Here is a 21,789-nt window from a genome sequence, read left to right as displayed (position 1 = left end):
AGCTTGACGCCTGAGGCTTGTGAATCACGGGACTTGATACGAAGTAGTCATATCTGATTTTGAAAACATTTGGACAGGTAGGGATGAGACCTGGGCTATTTACTTTCCCCCCCCCCTTTTTTTTCTTTCCTTTTTCTTGATGTTCTATTTATTTTCAAATCTTATTGTGCATTGCATATTATTGCATATATTATTGCATAGCCACCTTAAAAAGGTACATATAGTGGCCTAACTATAGGGAGCAGACCAGTTACTATGTACTATCTGGTACTGAATACATGAGGATTACATTGTATACGCCTCGGTTTACTCTATATATCAAATATAGTTACTTACATAGGTACATCCAGGGCAGTAGATACTACATAGTACTGTACATAATATCTAGTGGTGATTTATCAGTTCTTGAAGAGGATTAGAATTCTAGTGTGTGATCCTCATAGAAAGTCCAATTATCTGACTTGCCATTTTAAAACGAAAGAAGACTCGACAGTTATACAGATATACAAATGTGAAAGGTGGACAGGATACAATTCCCACATGGCCGCTACACCGCTCCGTGATTCCCGCCCCTGGTTCACCTGCGAGGGAGATCTATCCAAATGCAAACTTTCGCTCTTTCATCACATCTGCACACCCCCAGTCTCACTATGGCTGAACCCAATCCAGTGGTTTTCTTTGATATTGCCCTTGGAGGTAAGTCAGGCTTTTATGTGCATGCTTGGACCCCTGAGTAGTCATTTGGTATGAACTCCGCTAAGTAATATAATCCCCGTATACAGGCGAGTCCCTAGGTCGAGTGAAAATGGAGTTGTTTGCCAATGTCACCCCACGAACCGCGGAGAATTTCCGTCAATTTTGCACTGGCGAGAGCAAGAATTCCAAGGGACAGCCCCAGGGCTACAAGGGAAGCAAATTTCATCGAGTGGTATGTGATCTGGCTTCTTGGATATCGATGCGGAACTAATGCTTGCTGCAGATCAAAGATTTCATGATCCAGGGTGGCGATTTCATTCATGGCGATGGGACTGGGTCATGCACTATCTACGGCACCTCGAAATTTGCCGACGAAAATTTCACTCTCACACATGATCGTGCCGGTTTATTAAGTATGGCTGTAAGTCTGAACACCTTGGGACTATCTACCTAGAAGGGAACCTTTCACTAACAGCAATAGAATTCGGGCCCAAACACCAATGGTTGCCAATTCTTCATAACAACCACGGCCACACCATTCTTGAACAACAAGCATGTGGTCTTCGGCCAGGTGATTGATGGGATAGATATCGTTAAAATGCTGGAACACACTCGTACTACTAAAGACAAGCCCAACCAAGATGTAACTATCGTGCAGTGTGGAGAGATGTAATACTAATTACTACCCAAATGAGGTGATATCTGGGAAACAGCCTACAAATCCATAGCGCCTAAAATTGCAAAAGATATTGAATTGTGGAAATACATCAATTTCATATGGCTTTAATAACCAGGGGCTTTTTCTCTTTTTCTCTTTTTCTCTCTTTTTTTCTTTTTTGATATTTCATGGTGATCGGCGCAGACATGTGATATCTCCGAATCCAAAAAAAAGAAAGAAAAAAAAAGGACTTCACAGAATCCTGTCCTGAGATCTAGAGCTTGAACTTGTTCAGATAATCCGCAGCCAGTGAGATAGCCTCCTCGACCTTATCAGCGTTGGTACCGTTACCAATGGAAGTAGGTCCCTTTCCTCCTGCTTTTCCTCCCACGGCACCAGAGACGACGGCGGCCCAGTCGCTTGCCGAAGCACCTTGATCACTCAGTCCCTGTGTTCAAATCAGTATAAGAATCTATAAGTAGTGATGTTTCACCATTTGCTTTCCCTCGGGGTAAGACTGATATATCCTGTTACTCACCTGAGAGATGTAACATCCGTGTGAAACCCGACCTTGTTCAGAGTCGGCCGCCAAGAGATAGACACTCTTGCCCTGCATCTTTGATTTGACATGGTTGAGGGATTCGCTGACAGCCTTGGCATTGGCAGAAATCGGAAGCTGGACCACAAGCCACGACTTATCTTGATTTTCAGGAGCCTCGAAATAGGATGTGATAGTATCAACTGCTTTCTTCGATTCCAGTTTTTGTTGGGCCTTTTGGCCATCGAGGACCTGCTTATTGATCTTGGCAAAACGTTCGCGGAACTTGGCCTTTTGGACGGCGGAGATTGTAAGCTGGTTGAGATCCACCTGGACTTGCTTAGCCTCCTGCTCCTTTTCGGAGCCCAAAGGCAACGCATTCAGGCGATCAAGGCGCTGTCCGAATTCTTCGGCAACTCTCTGCACTTCATGTGCATCCTCTCCAGTGACGGCAATAATTCGGCGAATTCCCTTGGCAATGCCACTCTCCTCTAGAATGACCAAATCCTTGATGTCGCCTGTCTTCTGTACATGAGTTCCACCGCAGAATTCAATGCTAACTTCCTGCCAACGGGGATCTTTGACATTCTGTAGGATTTCCTCCAATTCCACACCGACAGAGACAACACGAACAGGATCGGGGTAAGTCTCGCCGAATACAGCCCTAACGCCGGAAATTTGCTGGGCAGTAGCGAGCGGAACATCTTGGGAGTACACAGCACAGTTCTGTCGGATATAATCAGTCGCCTTCGCTTCGATCTTCTCGAGCTCGGCGTCAGAGATTGCGCTCTTGTGGGAGAAGTCAAATCGAAGCTTCTCGGCAGCCACCAAGGAACCCTTCTGATCAACACCATCGCCTAGGATTTCCTTCAGAGCAAAATTTAGGATATGGGTTCCGGTGTGGTTATTCCGGATGGGCCAGCGTCGGAGCTCATCATACTCGCAAATGACAGAATCTCCGACAGCAAATGATCCGTATTTCATGAAGCCGGTGTGCAGAACGTATCCGGCGTAGGATTGCACATCGCCAACTTCAAGCTCCGCTTGTCCGTCAATGATGATCTTTCCTGTATCATTTTCCTGACCACCCTGTTCGGCATAGAAGTTCGTGCAGTCGAGAATGACGCCAAGCTGTGCCCCATCGGGAACATCGTCAGTGCTATTGTGGAACGTTTTCCCATGGTAGATAGCCTTGACGTGAGAAGTGATGTTACCTCGGCCAAATTTAGGCGAATCATCCGTTTTTTGTACGTCGTTCATTTTCTCCAGCTTGCCTAGATCATGAACATCAAGCTTAACTGTGCTCTCAGCAGCCTTCTTCTGACCCTTGCTGGCTTCCTTCGCCTTCAAGCGAGCCTCTTCAAACTCGGCATCATCGATGCGGAGGCCACGTTCCTCGGCCATGATCCGAGTTAGGTCAACAGGGAAGCCAAAGGTGTCGTACAGTCTCCAAACATCGGCACCGTGAAGCATATCGGTGCCCTTAACTTTGGCCTGTTGGGCGTATTGCTCAAATTGCCGCTCACCTCGATCCAAGGTCTTGGCAAATGACAACTCTTCCTCGTCCAAGATTTCGATGACATCTTGCTGCTTGCGCTTGAGTTCCGGGAACATTTCACCCAATTGATCCACAACGGTCGGCACTAGCTTAGCGAAGAAATTCCCAATATCGACCTGGAAATATTTCCGGGCATACCGAGCTCCTCGGCGTAGGACACGGCGAATTACATAGCCACGACCCTCGTTGTTGGGAATGACACCATCCGAGATAGCGAACATCAAAGTCCGCACGTGGTCCGCGACAACACGGTAGGCCGTGTCAATTCCATCGGCATCATCGGCACCAAAGTGACCACGGTATTCCCGGGCCCCAGTGGTATCCTGGATAGCCTGGAAGATGGGAGTGAAGACATCGGTATCGTAGTTGGAAGGTTTGTCCTGGAGAATTGACACCAGTCTCTCGAAGCCCATTCCGGTGTCGACGTGTTTGTTGGGAAGGGATCTCAAGGAGCTATCCGGCTCGCGGTTATATTGGATGAAGACGTTGTTCCAGATTTCCAGCACATTGGGGTCATCTTCATTGACGAGGTGAGCAGCGTTGCGCCCACCGATCCGATCATAGTGCACTTCACTGCAAGGTCCACATGGGCCTTGGTCGCCCATTTCCCAGAAGTTGTCTTTCATATCTCCAGGAAGAATATGAGATTCCGGAACACCCACTGATTTCCATAGTTCTTTAGCTTCCAGATCCGGTTCCAATCCACCGGCTTCATTGCCCTCAAAGTACGTAACGTAGAGGCGGTCGGGGTCTAGCCCGTAGACTTCCGTCAAGAGGGTCCACGAATAAGTGATAGCTTCTTTCTTGAAGTAGTCGCCAAAACTCCAGTTGCCGAGCATCTCAAAGAAGGTCTAGAGACTTCGTCAGCACTTCTTCTGTTAAATGATAGAGATAAAATTTCAATACTGACATGATGATAGCTATCTTTGCCAACATCATCCAGATCCTGTGTCAGGTCAGTCAATATACCAAAGCCCCTCCAAGACCCCTCTTAGGGTTTACCAAGGCACACCCACGTTATGTTTTCCACCGGCACGGAGGCACTATTCAATTATATCAGCAAACGTTTCAAGTCGGATATTTTTGTAGTAAAAATAACCAATACCTTTTGCGAGTTCGTTGCGCGCTTCATCTTTCCAAAGTCCGACGAGGCGTCAACGGTGCCCAGGAAGATGGACTTGAACTGGTTCATTCCCGCATTGGTGAAAAGAAGAGTCGGATCCGATAGAGGAGCGACAGGGGAAGAAGGAACTGTATACAAGAATAGCCTCAGGTCAGTTCATGTCGCTGGTGGGGGTGGAGGGGTAGAGTAAAGAAAAAAGAGAATAGGCTCAACCCACCAAATGTATGGCCATTTTGTTTAAAATAATCTAAAAAGGTATCTCGGACTCGCTGAGCAGTCCACTCTGAACCGAGAGAAGCCATCCTGTCGAATGTTGGAGGTTTGGTTGACAGGGAGTGAACAAAGCGAGGAGAGAATGTTCTGGGTTGATTTCTGCGAAAGAGATGAGTCAAGGCCCGTTCCCCGTTCGTCACCACCCCAGAAACCCGCATCGAGCAACGAAAGTAACTTGACCCCCCGGATCTGTGGACTTGAGAAATTCAACCACTTTTTTGTCTTTTTTAATTTATCACACACTTCCCCCCCATCAAAAAGTTACTCGAGAGAGATAGAGAAAGAGAGAGAGAGAGAGAGAGAGAGAGAGGAAGTGTGGATGGCGGATGAGAAAGGTCACGGGAAGAAGCGCCCGGCCGAAGCTGACCCCGATGGCGCGCAACCGTTAACGAAGAGATTTGGACACCTGCGAATAGGTAGGCAATTGAAAGTGAAAGTGGTGGAAGTTGAAGTTATCAAGTTAACATATTTGTAGATAATAGCGCGCCAATCTCCGCTCGGGCCAAACCCAAGGGGCATATTCATCCTATCCAACCTATCCAGCCTATCCAACATGTCCAACATGACCACATTGACCATCACCAACATAATCAACAAAACCAGCATAATCAACATAATCAAGAGCTTTCTTCCAATGATGCAATGATCTTGGATGATACCAAGCATACGATCTACATTCACAACCTGGATCAAGAATTAATGGAAGCTGATTCTCCTGGTTTGGTGTTTTTACCATTTGCAGAGAAAGTGCTCTCAGTCCCTCAATCCGTTCTATCCGATTCGAACCCCTCGGGCAAAGAACTCGTTCTTTATACGGAACCATCTTCCCTCACGGTTCCCAAGGAAAAAGATAATGTTCGAAGAGCAATTCTTGAATCTCGAGCACGAGCTAGAGAGAACAAGGTTACGGAAGATTTATATGATGATCCAATGGATATTGATTGAAGTATAGAGTACAATTTATGGGTAATTAAGATAGCGAATTGTATAAATTTGGATGTTTCTAGGTACATATGTATGAATAGGATCTGTACATACGTGGTTTACCTAGTTCCCATGTATGTAGGATGTAATCACCAGTTAACCAGTTAAGAATTCCAGGGCTAAGAAGTAACTGGTTACTTAATCAAATTCACGTGACTCACCGCTCCCGAAAAATTTTCTGGTTTTTTTTTGTGGCTCCGACTAAAATATGCACTCGGCTTGATAAAAAAAAATTTCCTCTCTCCCCCACCATCCCTCTTCCCATCCCTCCCTCAAAATCACATCTACAATTTCATAATGGCCGATTCTGAGGTTTACGACGGTGCCGTCGGCATCGATCTTGGTGCGTTTTTGCTCTACTAAATACCATCGCACAACCGCTAATTGTCTTTTTTCTTTCTTTTAGGCACTACCTACTCTTGCGTTGCCAACTACGAGGGCACCAATGTCGAGATCAGTACGCTTTCCAACCCCCAAAAATTCGATCTTTCTCTTAAATACTGACCATTTGATCAGTTGCCAACGACCAGGGTAGCTACACTACCCCCTCCTTCGTCTCTTTCACCGACAAGGAGCGTCTGATTGGTGATGCCGCCAAGAACCAGGCCGCCATGAACCCTGCCAACACCGTCTTCGATATCAAGTGAGTTCTTGTTAAAAAAAAAAAATTTCTTGCGCAGTCTTATCAATTCGAGATTGCGCATTCTCCACAATCCCGAAATTTGTTCTGACTCAAATCGAACAGGCGTCTGATCGGTCGCCGTTTCGAGGACCCCATCGTCAAGAAGGATGTTGAGTCCTGGCCCTTCAAGGTCATCGACCAGGGTGGCAACCCCGTTGTCCAGGTTGAGTACCTTAACGAGACCAAGGTCTTCTCTCCCCAGGAGATCTCCTCCATGGTCCTCATGAAGGTATGGCAAATATATATTTTATATCTGTGGGATTTGTCCGCTAACTAGTTGGGACAGATGAAAGAGGTTGCTGAGATCAAGCTCGGCAAGAAGGTTGAGAAGGCTGTCATCACTGTCCCCGCCTACTTCAACGACAACCAGCGTCAGGCTACCAAGGATGCCGGTGCCATCGCTGGCCTGAACGTTCTCCGTATTATCAACGAGCCTACTGCTGCCGCTATCGCCTACGGTCTCGGTGCCGGCAAGTCTGAGAAGGAGCGCAACGTCCTCATCTACGATCTCGGTGGTGGTACCTTCGATGTGTCCCTGCTGAACATCCAGGGTGGTGTCTTCACTGTCAAGGCTACCGCTGGTGACACTCACCTTGGTGGTCAGGATTTCGACACTAACCTGCTTGAGCACTTCAAGAAGGAGTTCCAGCGCAAGACTGGCAAGGATCTCTCCGGTGATGCTCGTGCTCTCCGTCGTCTCCGCACTGCTTGCGAGCGTGCTAAGCGTACTCTGTCCAACGCTACCCAGACCACCGTCGAGATTGACTCTCTCTTCGACGGTGAGGACCTCAACTCCTCCATCACTCGTGCCCGTTTCGAGGACCTTAACGCCAAGGCTTTCTCTGGCACCCTCGACCCTGTCCAGCAGGTCCTCAAGGACTCTGGCATGGCTAAGAACAAGGTTGACGAGATCGTCCTTGTTGGTGGCTCCACCCGTATTCCTCGTATCCAGAAGCTCCTGAGCGACTTCTTCGATGGCAAGAAGCTCGAGAAGGTAAGACAACACAACACCACTTCATCTAACGTCAAAGCCAGTTACTTATCTCTGATCTTTTTATTTTTATAGAGCATCAACCCCGATGAGGCTGTTGCCTACGGTGCCGCCGTTCAGGCCGGTATTCTCTCCGGCAAGGCCACCTCTGCCGAGACCGCCGACCTCCTGCTTCTTGACGTTGTTCCCCTTTCCCTTGGTGTCGCCATGGAGGGCAACATCTTCGCCCCCGTTGTCAACCGTGGCCAGACTGTCCCCACTATCAAGAAGCGCACCTTCACCACTGTTGTCGACAACCAGAGCACTGTCCAGTTCCCCGTCTACCAGGGTGAGCGTACCAACTGTGCTGACAACACCTCCCTGGGCGAGTTCACTCTTGCTCCCCTTCCTCCCATGCGCGCCGGTGAGGCCGCTCTCGAGTGTGTCTTCGAGGTTGATGTCAACGGTATCTTGAAGGTCACCGCCACCGAGAAGACCTCTGGCCGCACTGCCAACATCACTATCTCCAACGCTGTTGGCAAGCTTTCCAGCTCCGAGATCGACCAGATGGTTGACGGTATGTTTCTCCTGCGGACTGTACTTACCTTTTTGTTATATATGCTGACTTGAAAATTTCTAGATGCTGCCAAGTTCAAGACCAGCGATGAGGCTTTCACCAAGCGCTTCGAGTCTCGCCAGCAGCTTGAGTCTTACATCTCCCGTGTTGAGGAGATTGTCTCCGACCCTGGCATGTCCATGAAGCTCAAGCGCGGCAACAAGGAGCGCATTGAGTCCGCTCTCAGCGACGCCATGGCCCAGCTCGAGGTTGAGGACTCCACCCCCGAGGACCTCAAGAAGAAGGAGCTTGCTCTTAAGCGTCTGATCACCAAGGCCATGGCCACACGGTAAATGCATACATGGGAAGACATGAACATAGACTTATGGCCAACGAATTTTCCTCTTTCCCGGGACTCTACTTCTCAGGGAATCTGCGCCATGTAGACCTTGGGCAGAGTTGGTCTCTGTCACGCTTTGTTTATGAAGCCGGGCAACTTGGGCGCAGTTTTCTTTTCTTGAAAAGTATGATTTGTTTTGTTTTTTGTAGACGAAGTTCGCCATCTGCAATTTAATGACATTGTGATGATTTCCTCTCATTGTAATACTTGGAATACTCGGTAGTCTGTACGTTTGATTTAGATATATACACCAAGTAGAGTACGTGACTTCGTCTTGGCCGCAAGGCGGAAGAGCGGGTAATGTGAGGAGATACTTCTAACCTGTGCGTCTCCGCTCTAACCCTTTTACAACAATTGCTTCCACCATGCAACGCATTATAACCCAATCAATTCGCTCGTTCCCCTCTCGTCTTGTCGCACATCCTCAAGGGACCCAAGTGTTTCGACATTTATGTCTCCTACCGCGAACTCAGTGCGCCGTTCCTCTCAACCGGCGTGAGTTTGCCCATTCGCCTGCTCTATACAAGAAAAAGGACAAGGCCAAGAAAGCTTCTGCTTCTGCTTCTGAGCCAGAGGAAAGCTCTAGTGCTCCTTCTGAAGATCCCTTCGATCTTTCCCAATTACACAATGGCATTTCCACAGCTATTGCTCGGCTAAAAGATGATCTGTCCAAGCTTCGTGCAGGGGGGCGGTTCAATACTGCAGTCTTAGAAAGCTTGAGGGTCCAACTGAGCAAAGACAGCAAAGATTCGGTTAGGCTGGGAGATCTGGCGCAGGTTGTGCCCAAGGGAGGACGCATGGTTACTCTTTTAGCGGCCGAAGAGGATGTAAGTTCATCATGCTTGACCATTCTGATTTTTTCCTTCTTCTTCTTCTTCTTCTTCTTCTTCTTCTTTCTTGTTGCGGCATGGGTCTGCTATTACTATCCCGACGAACCAACTCTAATACATTTTGAGCAGCATTTGAAACCTCTTACTTCAGCGATCGTCTCCTCAAACCTCTCCTTGACCCCTCAGCCCGATCCTCACAATGCCCTCCAGCTCAACATTCCTATCCCACCGCCTACAAAAGAATCCCGGGACAAGAACGTCCAAGCTGCCAAGCAAGCATTCGAAAAGGCTGCCGGTACAGTGCGTGACTCTAGGGGTGCCATGCATAAACGTCTTCAGGATATGCAGAAGAAGAAACTAGCTCGGCCAGATGACGTGCGTAAAGCTCACGATCAGATGGAGAAGGTTACAGATCAGGGCCAAAAGGAGGTGAAGGATGCATTTGAAGGGGCCAAGAAGACATTGGAACAGGCCTAAGAAGCCCAATTGGCAAGACAAGAAACAATTACGGAAAAGAACTATAGCCTATGGCAATGGGCGTTTGTAAAATAGGACTATGTAAATCTAGGTACAAACAGGGGCATAATTGGGGAAGATATGGGGAGAACATAGGAAAAATGAACTCGATCAACGAAACAAATATAATACAAATCACTTCTAGCACTAGTTCACATATCCTTAGGCGTTCTTGGTCTTGCGGCCAGCAGAGACAAGAGATTCAACCTTGGCCATGAACTGTGAGGTCTTCCCGGTTGTCTGGTAGGTCTCGTTGTTCCTGAGATTCTTTGACACCTCTCTCAATACGGCATGCCCATCTTTCCCGACTTCAGACGTGGGATAGGTCCCCTGAACGAAAGTTTCCATGAGAGACTTGGTGTCTTTTGCGTCGATGGGACTAAACTCGACATTCCGAGGCTCTACAAGGTCACCCTTGCGCTGTGAAATTCGATCGGCACGAAGCTGAGCCAATCGCTTGGTCTCTTCCAAAGCCTCGGCCTTTTCAGTCTCATTGTTGAACAAAACGCTCTGGCCCTTCCATAGGCGCCTTCCAAGCTCATAGGGCGGGATATAGCCATTGGCAATGCGGCCACCCAGTCCGGAAAGCTTTTCATAGACGGCAGCCGAGCGCGAGTTCACGTCAGTGGGGATTGAAGGCCAGGTTTTTTTCAGAGTAGAATAGTTGATCTCCTGGGGCTCATAGCGAATGGGGGTTGGCCGGGATTTGATGATTTGCTCTTGCAGAACTTCGTCGATAGCTGCCGCTTCGGCATCTTCGCCCTCGTCATTCTCGGAAGATTTTGCGTTCCTGCGGGGGCCCTTTCGGTTACCCTTGGCCGTTTTGGCGGAGGGTTTGGGTTTGCGATTTGGGGGTTGACTGCCGCCTCGAACGTTGCGTGATCTCGGGCTGCGGATAATCTTAGGTTGCTCTCCACCGCTAGCTCGTGCCGCCGCAAAAGATCTAGCATCAATCACTCGAGGAGGACGGGATTGATGCTGGTTGTTGCGAGCTGGGGGGCCATTGGGATTGCGAGGCCGGTGGGAAGGTGTGGCAGATGCAGGGCGTGTATTGGGTTTATGGTTCTCTAATAGATGTGTGTTAGAATTCAAACTCACAATTGCCTAGATTTTGAGGCACAATTGCACAACTGCATCTATCTTGCTCAATGTCCCCTTGGATGTACCTACCGGATGGTTGGTCTCGATCTTCGGCAGCCACAGTACGAGTACAGGAGAACTGGCGAGCAGGTGTAGAAAGACCGAATTTTGCCCGTTCACAGTGCAGCGAGATCTGCCTCAGCTGTGGCCGAAACATATTGTATTTTGAAAGAATCAAGTCGTGCCCCTAGAACGTTTTGGTAAAGAGACTCGATACTGTTCGACGCGGAAAGATTGAATGAAGAATCGCAGTCACGTGAGATACCGCCTTCCTTTGGGCCTCCGAGTAAACACAGCCATCGTCAAGTCTTCCTTTTGATTCATTGCAATACCTTTTTAACTACCATAATGCTTCGTCGAAAGCCAACAGCGATTGCTATCACTTCTGAAGATATTGCTGCTTTTGAAGAAGCCAGACTTCGCAAACTGTCTGAAGAAAACAAACACCCAGAACAGCACGCAAAGGGAACCTCCAATGTCAACCTTGACCCCAGCGATGAGTTGAAACCACTTCCGGGAGACAAGGCTAGGATTGTCCGGACCCGCGAAGAAAGAATAGGCATCAGTCGGCGTGGTTGACTGTCTACACCGGCAATCTTGAGCCCCTAGATCATCGCTGCATGTTGGAATGACTTGTTCCACATCACCACACTTGGATACGAGGTACATAACCCAATCGTGATATGCTTGCTTGTATTTCTTGACACTTGAGTCACTTCAATCTTTCTATTTGGGCCACATCATTCACCATTAACAAGAAACAAATAGTGCAGGATCTTTTGGCGTCAGAAACATAAACCCCGGCCCATACATTACACCCCATCTTCCTCGTATTACAGCGAGCGAACGAACAATCATAAAGCGTGATGCTTTTCAGCGCCAGATGTTCATGACATTGATATGACATGGGTTTCCCTCTGCCAATATCTATCAATATCCCACCATATCTCACTATTTCTCCTTATGGTAACCCATTGGCTAGGACGTTGATTCAACATTGGAGTAGCGAAATGACACATTGGAATATTTTCTCGACAAAAAAAAAACAAACAGAAAACAATGTATACTACTTTGTTCATCTAGAGCACATCTATCGGGCATCTTGATCAGAACTGATCCTTTAAGTGACCTGTGTCTTTTGGCATAGTTCGAGACTTGTTTCTTTTGATCAGAGGTTGTAACTTAAAAAATGGACATAAAGCAACCAACTTACTGACGAGCGAAGACAAACCGAGAATCCCTTCAGTATAGAACAAGTGCTATCCTACCACTGCTCTACCGATATACCCAGCAATCTGAATGTTGTCTTTTCTACGACTATCAATTATTTTCTAAATCCAGTCTACCGAAGAGACCAATTAAAGCAAGCTTGTGGTGTACAGCGGGATTTATACATCAAATATCATCCCAGCCGGCCAGAGACGTCATAATGTTTGGACATTTCTACCCTCAAACTTTTCCTCAATGAGCCATGCTTATCTCCTCTGTCGATTGTAATAGAAAAAAAAGAAGAAATAGAGAAATTTTTCAACAGAAAAAAAAGGAAACTAGGGAATACAGAGTGACAATAGCAATGGTTGCGTCGGATACTTCGACAAAAACCAGCAGGCCAAAAAGAGGAAAAATTGGGCGACTGAATGGGAGAGAGATATGGTCGTAGATGACTTGGATATTTGTGCGTCTCAACCTCTTTGGCGTTTGGACATATTGTCGGGGCTAACATCAACCGGGTAATTCCATCGCCGTTTCAGCCCTTGTGGATCATAAACACTAGCAACACTTTGCTGCCAGTCTCGTGCTGAAAACACAACTGGGGGTGCCTGGAACTGGGGAGGCGAGAGAGACTGGGTGGACGTGACAGAGGGCACTTTGTTAGGTGTCTCGTACTGGATGGGGTATTGGGGGTTCATAACATTTTGTACACTTGGTACTGAATTGTTTATAGGCATTGGCGGGGAGTTTGCGCTGACGGTAGCGGGGTTCACGGAGAAGGCTATGTCCCATTGACTAGACGGAAAGATTAGTAAGAGACCAAACGATAGTCGAGTCGTCGAGAGAAGTGAACCATGTACGTACGTGATGATTCGGGTCGGGTCCCAGTGGGTTTCATCAACCGAAGGGGTATCTAGAGGATGATTTGTTGGGGGCTGATGAGCCACCATTCCGAGGGATTGTATCTGAGAAGATGCGTCGGACTTCGAGTCTTCAGCACCAGTCGAAATCGGAGGGGTTACCGGAAGCGGATTGTAACGCACTCTAGATTGGAGTTGATTCAAATGCGGATGGTAGTGTGCATCCATAGGTGGACTGGGATGGTAGGGTTCCGAGGGACTCCCGTATGGAAAACTGGGCTTTAACTCGAAAGGGCGATGCATGTCGGCGGAGAACGCTAGTCTTAATGAATCGATCTGAGCTTGAATCTCGGGCATGGGCCAGGCGGTGGAGCACGTCTCGAGAATTCTCATATGACGGGTGAAGAATTCACGGGCATCTGAATTGAACTCAGGGTCGGGGGAGGTGATTGCAACCTGCTCGTATTAGAATGGCCTTGGTACAAAGGGATACCCCCATTAATTGTTGAATGCTTACCAAGTGCAGCATCGTACAAGTCAGGATACAATAAATAGCAAAATTGATGCCCCTTTGCATGTAAAGTAGGCCAGATAGCCCGAACCTTTGCAAAATGGCTTCTTGTAGTCGACAGAGGCTTTTTGCTGAGGAGTAGCACAGTGACATATGGATCTTCCATTCACCACCAGCTGCAAAAGATTGAGAAGCGAAAAGTTGAGGGCGATGTAACATAATTATGGCGAGGTGACAATGAGAATGCATATTGCCCACAAAATGAGATGGGAGCCACGGTGGAGAGCCATCGGCAGGATAATCCACCTGTAGGTCTGGAGGAAGGTTGCGAAGCCAGTCTGCGAAAAGCGGGTTGTTTTGTACAAATCGGGCATCTGCGCCCCAGTCCTTTTGCTTCTTAACTTTGTGATAGATATCTGTAATGATGCGGATGTGATGTGCGTTGCGAACGAAATAGGCGTATTGTCTTGAACGGTCGATCTCGTAATGATCAAGACCTCTGATATCTAGTGTTGGACGCATCTCCACCGTTTCAGGATCGACCCCGTAATCCGAACGGCCTATTTTGATCAGAAGCTGGTTGACTTTGTATAAAATCAACGATGGGACGGAATAGACATACCTTGGGGCCCACCGATCATCACCTCAACCACCAAGAGAGCCTGCCATACTCTGGTATGCACCAAGCATTCGATTGGACCGAGTCCACACGGCTTGCCTTCAGCATGATTGCTGTAATGTTCGTGAATGTCCAAATCTTTTGCCATTGAGACAATAGTCTTGACAGTCTGCCAGGACCGATAATAGTATCCTTTCTTTGGCAAAGACTCCCTTGCTTTTAGTAACAGAAGTAATGCTTGGATAGTACTAAGACGTGGTACATCCATAAAGCTAGTCTCATGCCCTAGGAGACGTTAGCTTTCTGAATATAGGTTGGTCGAATTTTCAGCATCAACTCACTATTGGCCAAGGCAAGCCACTGAGCGCCTTCTGAGGGCTCGTCAGATAAACGGCCCGCACAGGCAAAAAGGGCCTCGAGAAGAAGGGGGGAGATGGAATGGCGATCATGCTGCCATTGATAGTACAGATGGGCACGAGATACAACAGGAACATAGGGGTGTATCTCGCCAAAGTAAATCTTGAAATAAGCCATGACGTCGTCTTCGGCAGGCATGAGCTCAGGGGGAATGCGAATCGTCACGCCCGATCCGGTTCTTAGAGGTGGAAATTGCTCTTCAACCTCGTCCTGTACAGGGGCGTCAGGCTCAATTCGATCGGTACGTTGCCTTCTGATGTATGGGGCTATCGAAGGAGGTGGGGTGTTAGCCAGTGGTCGCGAAAGAAATCTGTAAAAGGATGATGTGCCATACCAATCCCACTCTCGTCAATCTTCAACTCTCCAAGTACATCACTGAGGTTTTCTGCAGTTGACTGATCGTTATCAACATACACATTCCGATCTGATGATCCCATAGACGGAGTCTGCGGCCCGGGAAACATTTGAGGTTGTTGAAAAGTTTGGTGCGGCATTGCCATTTGTGGTGACTGAAGATCGTTGTAGATGCCGGGTTGAGCCTGAGGAGGGACGAATTGGGAATACATGCTCATTTGATCATATGGGGGGATAGTGTTCATGGCGGGTTGGCTGTTGTCCTTGAAGACTGGGGCCACTGGAAATGTATGAGAGCCTTCGGCTACATTCGAGGGTCCTCCGGTCTCTAAAGTAGACTCGCCCTGGCCATCAGGGAGAAAGTCTCCATCTTGCCCGATGGTGGGAGGGACACAGACCAGCTTTAGACGAGTACACGCAGAGCAAGGCCATGTATTTGTCGTGGCTGCGTCACATTTGATTTTCCTTTTCCGGCAACCGTTACAGGCTCGCATCACTAAACGTCAGGCTTGTCAGTAATTGTTGGCTTGCGATGGACGCTTTTCATACCCTTCAGCCTCTTATGGCGGTTGTGCTCATCGACAAATACATAGTCTACACCGATGGATGGTTAGTCGCCAATAGAACATGCAAGGAATAGATACCGTTTGAGGGACATACTTTTCTGGCCTTCTCTCGGGGGGCCCGATGGGGGCGCAAATGAATAACCTTGCATGTTTGCTCGTTTGATAACAAGTGTTGGGGTTGGAAAACGGCGTAAAGTATGACGGTAAAGCAAAGGAACTCGGCAACTAGCAGGGTATCAAGAGAGAAAGAAAAAAAAAAGATTGTTCAGGGAGTTCTATCCACAAGGACCTGCCTCGGGAAATTGAAAGACGTTTGCCGGTGTGTACGAAAGAGAAGGCAGAGGTCGAACCTCGCTACGCGAGGTTGGGGGGGGGGGTTTGTGAGTGATCCAACTGCGCCAATAGATAAGGCGAAATGAAGAGCAAAGGCAGAATGTGATATCGGAGTAATCTCGAGGTCTAAGCGGAGTAATCGGGGACAGACAACGATTGTGGTAGCAACAATCCCTGGAGACGCTGTTCAATGACAGACTCCAGATTGGCCAAAGGCTGCGACCAACTTGCCGAGGCTCTGTGGAGGATTGATCGGGGGAAGTCACAAAAGTCCCAAGACGTGTAAGTGTTCGACAAGACTGTTGTGAATTGGAAGATTTGCGCCCTCGGTAAACCGAATGCAATATATATCAACTGCGTGAGGCTGGACACAGAAAGGAAGTCAGGTTGTCTTGGGGCTCGAATGCATGTGGTGAATAAATAGTTGATAGCTGTACATAAATACAAGGCGAATTAGCATTTGGTTCCCACACATATAATCCAGATCGGACAAGATCACACAGAAGAACGTCGAAAGTGGCCCAGCGGCAACTGCTTACAATTTGGGAAAGTAGGAGGGTTTCGGGTGCATATCCATCAATATCAATGTTGCAAAGTACTCCACATTCGAATCAACGAGCCTGGCGCATTGCATCTCAATTGGGAGGGAATATTTGGAAGAAGCGTAAAGCATTAGAAAGAGCAATCCAGGTTCATAAGTGGAGACATCGAGGCATTGGCGAATAGGCTGTGATAGTTTAAGAGGGGGAAAAAAGAAAAAGGGGAAATTTAGAGCTGTGTGTGAGAGAGCGAGGGAGAGGGAGAGGGAGAGAGAAGATCAGAAGCTGAGGGGTGGGAGGTACCGCGGGTGCCAAGTGTGGAAGAGGATCCAATAGCGCCCGCTGCTGTGGATTTTCCCAGGGTGGAGGGGCGATCCGGATTTGTGATTTTCTATCTATTTATTGTTTAGATTATTGAGATCTAATCCTTGAGATATTCTAGAAGGATCATCATAGAATTATTCCAGAAGATTTTTTGGGTTAAAACATACAACGTTCGTATATATAAAGGTACCTACCTAGGTAGGGTTCTATAATAGTTGATGAATAAGGGATGACAGTGTCTCCACTTAGGAGTGATACTGTTACCTTAGTGAATCAGTAGTACCTAGGTACGAGTTTTGTGTTATTATAATGATTACCCTTAGATGTACTCCGTACTCTGTAGGTACTCTGTACAGGGATTTTATATATAGAGAGAAGTACGGGGTATACGGAGTACACGGAGTCTGCATGTAATAATGTTACCTCCCCCTCAAAAAAAAAAAAAAAAAAAAAAAAAAAAGTAAGCATATAAATTCTCATTTGAAATTGACCTTATTACTAGGAAAAGACACATTCTGTGAAACCTTCAAGAATTAGGCCAAAATTGCCGGGGGGACTTCGGACAAAAAATGATTTTAAAGCACTCGGCTTGTCGATCATCCCGAGCCGCTGGGATTGTCAGGTTACATACGGAGGTACGTACGGAGTTAAGCTTAGCCCTTATAATTATATATGTATTATGTATTACATATGTATATATATATATTATATATATATGAACTATTAATAATATCTATACTATTAGGGGACAATGCATATATTTCTTTAGTACTCCGTACTATTAATATAATAATTCAAAAGTACATGCAACATACACACTAAGATAGTTTTACTGTACTCCGTACTCCGTACGGAGTCCTTACCGAGGACTCGCACGTGAACGCGATTGATAAACGTTATCGCAGTTTCTACCCCCCTCATCTACCTTGACACTTGACCACATTTGATCACACTTGACCAAATTTGACCTCTTTACCTCCCTGGTCCTTATACCCCCTCCTATTTCACCATGACGGAAATGCAAAATTCAAACCCCACGATCCTTAATGCCGCTGATCTCCCCACGCGGTTGCGACCCACCGCCACTCGCAAGTCCGAATATGCTGGTATTTTCACATCGGCCCTGCCCCTCGCCCCAGTAGACTTTGAAAGTGCCCTGTCATCTGACTCCGAGGATGACAACCTGCTGGAGGAGCCTATTGATGAACAGGAAATATATGGTAAGACTCTCTCATACATCTCTGTTGGCCGGAGAATGTCCTCGGAGATGATTGTCAAGCCTAGTAAACATACTAAAACGATCAGATCTCATCTCGTCGATTTCTGACCCAGAACACCCCATATCCCTCGGTGAATTGGCCGTGGTCTCTCTTCCAGATATCGCGATCAAGCCAACCCTCCCTGACGTCCTTGATTCGCCTCTGCAAACTGTCACTGTGTTGATCACTCCCACAATCACTCACTGCAGTCTGGCAACCGTTATCGGTCTTGGCGTCCGCGTTCGTCTGGAACAGTCTCTCCCCTCAAGATTCAGAATGGATGTGCGTATTAAGGAAGGTACACACAGTACCGGAGATGAAGTCAACAAGCAGCTCGCCGACAAGGAGCGGGTTGCCGCGGCCTTGGAGAATGGTGCGTTGATGGGGGTCATTGCCAAAATGATGGAGACTTGCCACTAAAATTTCAAATACCCTCTGTACTATAAAGGGTCGGATTGCATCGGTGATGCAAATACCTACGTACCTATCACCGGTAAATAGACCAGGCCCTCTCGTGTGACGACCGCCTACGATGAATGAACCCTCTAGAATTTGAATGACTTGCATTGGAATGAGTATTAGAAGTACATATGAACTTTCCTACCACTTAAGATTGTTGACACCGGACCAAAGGACTCCCCTCGCCTGTAGCCAACCCTATTTTGAGTACATGGAATGAAAATTTTGAAATCATGAATCCAGCACACCACTTTCCTTCAAACCCTTCCAAAGTTCCGGCTCCAAAAATTTACTCACAGTAACATCTTCAGCCAGACCCTTGCGTCTCCGTGTTTTCAAGACAAAGTCCCGAGCTGTGGCCATGGCAGGGGCCATCTCCAAGGGCTTGAGCTTGACGTCACGGTCCAGTGGATCTCCGGGAACCACACTCCACTTATCAAACGCAAGATTGACCATAGCTTGACCTTGTGTGTGAATTCGGAGATCGGTCTCAAATCCAAACGAGTCAATCACTGGGATCAAGCCACGTACGGAGTAAAGAGGCGTCCCCGCAATGGGGCCGTCTGACAGGACGTGACCTCTTCGGCGGGACAAGACTGTATACACCGAAGCTACGGAGTCCGCAGGTCCTGTCATTGTGACAGAATAGATCGGCTCCATGAGACGCGGAGATGCCATAAGGAACGACGAGTATACAGCACGGCGGGCTGTAGGGATGATCTGGCCTCCACCGCGGTAGATAGCCTGATCGGCCAGGGACACGTCTGTGAGCCTGAACTTTGTGTTTCGAATGGCTGGACTTCAATTAGTGTCACATTCGTCGTCTGCGCCGAGACTGCAAGATCATTGGCGAATGAGAGGAGGGGGGTAGTTAAAAGACTTACGTTCTTCACAAAGAGGGCCTTCCCGTGTACCCCAGCTGAAGCCTTGAGTGATAGAGTCTCTAACAGTACCGAGAAGCTTCTTATCCACTTGAGAGGGTAAGGTGTCATCTTGGAGAATATTGGGACCCATTTCATCCGGTCCAAATGCCCAGATGCTTCGTGCCGCAAGCTTATCCCAATCGTAATTGTCCTCGAAGTATCGAGCAACCTTCCGGATAGGGTCCTTAATACTGACCTTACCGCTTTCAATATCCTCGGCAATCCCGTCATCTAAAGGCTCCGCAATCATGGTGATTTTGTTCTTCTTATTCGGAGTGATTGAGTAACACATGATGGCAGATGTTTCCACCACGGTCTCACAGAAGCGTGTAACGGGGTCGGAGACCTTGATCTCCATCTCTGAGTATAGTTTTCGGAGGTCATGGAGGACACAGTCCATGTAAAGCTCGCCGGTTCCTAGAACCACATGCTCGCCAGACTCTTCAACCTTGGTGGAAATGAGGGGGTAGCTCTTGTTGATTTTCCGCAACCCATCCAACATCTTGGGAAGTTCTGATGGATTGACCGGCTCAACGGCGACCTTGAACACCGATTCGGTCATGTGCCGAATCGGGCGGAAGATGTACGCCTCCTCGTCATCTTCGAGCTTCAGGGGCATCAATGTTGCAGTCTTGACAATGGAGTTATCAACGCCACCCAAAAGAACCCAGTTTCCGGCGGGGACACCGTTGGTCGGGATGTTGTAGCGCGTTTCCGCAATCCACGTGTCGGAGATGGTTGCTACCACCATGTCTTCCTCATCTTCTGGCGTGTAGCCTTCGCCGAGAACACGGACCTGCTGACCAGGCCGCGCTGTGCCACTCATAATTCTTCCAAAAGAGTAGAAGCTTCCGGCATCGGTACTGCTGAAGAGTTTGGTGACATGAATAACCAGAGGTCCGTCTTGATCACAAGCGACCATTGAGGCTCCAACCTTGGTATCTACGGGCCCAGTGTAGTATCGCTCCAATGCTCTCTGGGCACCTTCTACCGGAGAAGGAACATGTTGAACAACCATGTCCACAAAGCCAGTGGCCGGCCCGAAGAATTTTTCGCAGACCAGACTGAGCAGCTCCTTGGCATCGGTTTTGAGCTGAGATGGCTTCAAATCGACGCCGACGCTAGCCAGAGTCTGTTTCAAATCCTCAGGACTCTCGCTTAGTGTATGAGAGTAGAGCTTATAGATTGGCTCCAAGACAAACTTGACAAATGACCGCTTTGCGTTCTCCTCCACTCCCTTGCGAGTGAACTTTCGACTCTGGGGATTGTAGAAGATGTCACCCCAAAGTCGCGCGGCAAATTCTGCCGAGTCCAAGCTCGGGTAGTTGTCTGCGTACATCCGGGCAAATGACTGCAATGTAAAGCACCAATTCATCGAGCTTGATGCAAATCCAACATTGCCCTTCTCGGGGCTCAGTCGTCGTCGTTCCCCTTGCCCTGGCAAAATGTTCTCGATAATCGTATTGACCTCTTCAATTACATGCTTCAATTTGAAATAGGCATCATTGGGAGGAAGTTTGAGTTCGAGAATGAGTCGATCCATCTTGTTAACGACCAAGGTCAAGGGGAGATCTTCCAATACTACATGCTTGATAATTTGCTCGGTGTTCGCCTGAACACCTTCAACAACATCCACAACCAGTACCACGCCATCGGCTAGGCGGATAGAGGCAGCCACCTCATCGACGAAATTCACATGCCCGGGGGTATCAAGGAGGTTGAGCAGGTGAGATTTGCCTTTGGTGCTTGGGAGAACGAGACTCATCGGTGCCGACTTGATTGAAAGACCGCGCTCTCTCTCTAGGAAATGAACATCAGTGTATCGCAGTTGTTCTTCTCTCTTCCGTCCTGTGCGCTTCTCCAGCCGTTCCGTTAGGTCGTGTGTCTGTTTGACCAGCATATCCATGAAAGCAGTCTTTCCATGGTGCAGGTGACCAACGATTGCAACGTTCCTTGTCTGTTCTGGAAAGTTCAGGAGATCAGACATGAACTCCCGAGAGAAGTGTACGGGTGGGAGTTCGGTCTCTGCAATCGCAAATTTCTTCTGCTGGACGGGGGCAATGATGGGCTCTGATAATGGCTGGGCATCTTCCTCCTGGACCATAGTTTCGACATCCTCGCCATAGACTTGTTGTGCGCTAGGGTAATATTGCTTGTCTTCATGCAATATGACCGCATTTGAAGGACCCTCTGCGGAAGAAGACGCGAAATTAGTGAGATTGCAGGCTGTGAACAAGACATGTTGACATACCATCAACTTCCATCAATTGTTGATCATTAACTTCCTCTTCTTCTTCATCATCGAATGCCTCATCGAACTTGAAGGCTTGAGGCTGGACATCTTCATGATGCTCCTCGTCGGATTCCGCATCGCCAATGTAGTTACCGAACCTAGGCACAATTAGTAAGGTCGTGAATTTAGAGAGTGAAGGGGGAAAAAAACATACTCATCATAGAGGTCGTCCATAATGAATAGAGAACGTGAACGT

General features: G+C 47.9%; 10 protein-coding genes across 10 annotated transcripts; 6 read left to right on the top strand and 4 right to left on the bottom strand.

Moving 5' to 3' along the window:
* Positions 1-650: 650 nt before the first annotated feature.
* cyp3 (putative peptidyl-prolyl cis-trans isomerase) lies at positions 651-1,369 on the top strand (the record flags this gene model as incomplete). The annotated part of the gene is made up of 4 exons (XM_016745730.1): positions 651-696; positions 783-928; positions 980-1,117; positions 1,178-1,369. The coding sequence occupies 4 exons, from the start codon at positions 651-653 to the stop codon at positions 1,367-1,369; spliced, it is 522 nt and encodes a 173-aa protein (XP_016595462.1).
* Positions 1,370-1,628: 259 nt separating this feature from the next.
* PEX2_084590 (alanine--tRNA ligase) lies at positions 1,629-4,875 on the bottom strand (the record flags this gene model as incomplete). Its single annotated transcript, XM_016745729.1, has 6 exons — positions 1,629-1,802; positions 1,893-4,301; positions 4,361-4,396; positions 4,467-4,493; positions 4,556-4,701; positions 4,791-4,875. The coding sequence occupies 6 exons, from the start codon at positions 4,873-4,875 to the stop codon at positions 1,629-1,631; spliced, it is 2,877 nt and encodes a 958-aa protein (XP_016595461.1).
* Positions 4,876-5,165: 290 nt separating this feature from the next.
* Positions 5,166-5,791, top strand: PEX2_084580 (uncharacterized protein; the record flags this gene model as incomplete). Its single annotated transcript, XM_016745728.1, has 2 exons — positions 5,166-5,262; positions 5,322-5,791. The coding sequence occupies 2 exons, from the start codon at positions 5,166-5,168 to the stop codon at positions 5,789-5,791; spliced, it is 567 nt and encodes a 188-aa protein (XP_016595460.1).
* Positions 5,792-6,127: 336 nt separating this feature from the next.
* hscA (putative Hsp70 chaperone (HscA)) lies at positions 6,128-8,391 on the top strand (the record flags this gene model as incomplete). Its single annotated transcript, XM_016745727.1, has 7 exons — positions 6,128-6,173; positions 6,237-6,287; positions 6,347-6,473; positions 6,576-6,741; positions 6,799-7,506; positions 7,579-8,059; positions 8,123-8,391. The coding sequence occupies 7 exons, from the start codon at positions 6,128-6,130 to the stop codon at positions 8,389-8,391; spliced, it is 1,848 nt and encodes a 615-aa protein (XP_016595459.1).
* Positions 8,392-8,803: 412 nt separating this feature from the next.
* Positions 8,804-9,745, top strand: PEX2_084560 (ribosome-recycling factor; the record flags this gene model as incomplete). Its single annotated transcript, XM_016745726.1, has 1 exon — positions 8,804-9,745. The coding sequence occupies one exon, from the start codon at positions 8,804-8,806 to the stop codon at positions 9,743-9,745; it is 942 nt and encodes a 313-aa protein (XP_016595458.1).
* Positions 9,746-9,946: 201 nt separating this feature from the next.
* PEX2_084550 (uncharacterized protein) lies at positions 9,947-11,081 on the bottom strand (the record flags this gene model as incomplete). Its single annotated transcript, XM_016745725.1, has 2 exons — positions 9,947-10,851; positions 10,955-11,081. The coding sequence occupies 2 exons, from the start codon at positions 11,079-11,081 to the stop codon at positions 9,947-9,949; spliced, it is 1,032 nt and encodes a 343-aa protein (XP_016595457.1).
* A 191-nt stretch (positions 11,082-11,272) lies between these two features.
* On the top strand, positions 11,273-11,503 carry PEX2_084540 (CDC26 family anaphase-promoting complex subunit; the record flags this gene model as incomplete). Its single annotated transcript, XM_016745724.1, has 1 exon — positions 11,273-11,503. One exon carries the CDS (start codon positions 11,273-11,275, stop codon positions 11,501-11,503), a length of 231 nt encoding a protein of 76 aa, XP_016595456.1.
* Positions 11,504-12,606: 1,103 nt separating this feature from the next.
* PEX2_084530 (Zn(II)2Cys6 transcription factor) lies at positions 12,607-15,612 on the bottom strand (the record flags this gene model as incomplete). The annotated part of the gene is made up of 8 exons (XM_016745723.1): positions 12,607-12,931; positions 13,001-13,452; positions 13,514-14,067; positions 14,130-14,411; positions 14,468-14,809; positions 14,878-15,393; positions 15,447-15,491; positions 15,558-15,612. The coding sequence occupies 8 exons, from the start codon at positions 15,610-15,612 to the stop codon at positions 12,607-12,609; spliced, it is 2,571 nt and encodes an 856-aa protein (XP_016595455.1).
* Positions 15,613-17,668: 2,056 nt separating this feature from the next.
* PEX2_084520 (iron-sulfur cluster assembly protein CIA2) lies at positions 17,669-18,338 on the top strand (the record flags this gene model as incomplete). Its single annotated transcript, XM_016745722.1, has 2 exons — positions 17,669-17,879; positions 17,965-18,338. The coding sequence occupies 2 exons, from the start codon at positions 17,669-17,671 to the stop codon at positions 18,336-18,338; spliced, it is 585 nt and encodes a 194-aa protein (XP_016595454.1).
* A 270-nt stretch (positions 18,339-18,608) lies between these two features.
* Positions 18,609-21,767, bottom strand: PEX2_084510 (U5 snRNP component Snu114, putative; the record flags this gene model as incomplete). The annotated part of the gene is made up of 4 exons (XM_016745721.1): positions 18,609-19,171; positions 19,262-21,490; positions 21,552-21,691; positions 21,748-21,767. 4 exons carry the CDS (start codon positions 21,765-21,767, stop codon positions 18,609-18,611), a joined length of 2,952 nt encoding a protein of 983 aa, XP_016595453.1.
* Positions 21,768-21,789: the final 22 nt, after the last annotated feature.

Source organism: Penicillium expansum (assembly GCF_000769745.1).
Source record: "Penicillium expansum strain MD-8 chromosome Unknown contig277, whole genome shotgun sequence".
Classification (NCBI taxonomy): domain Eukaryota; kingdom Fungi; phylum Ascomycota; class Eurotiomycetes; order Eurotiales; family Aspergillaceae; genus Penicillium; species Penicillium expansum.
Note: the sequence above shows the minus strand (reverse complement) of the source record. Positions and strands in the feature narration are given on the sequence as shown.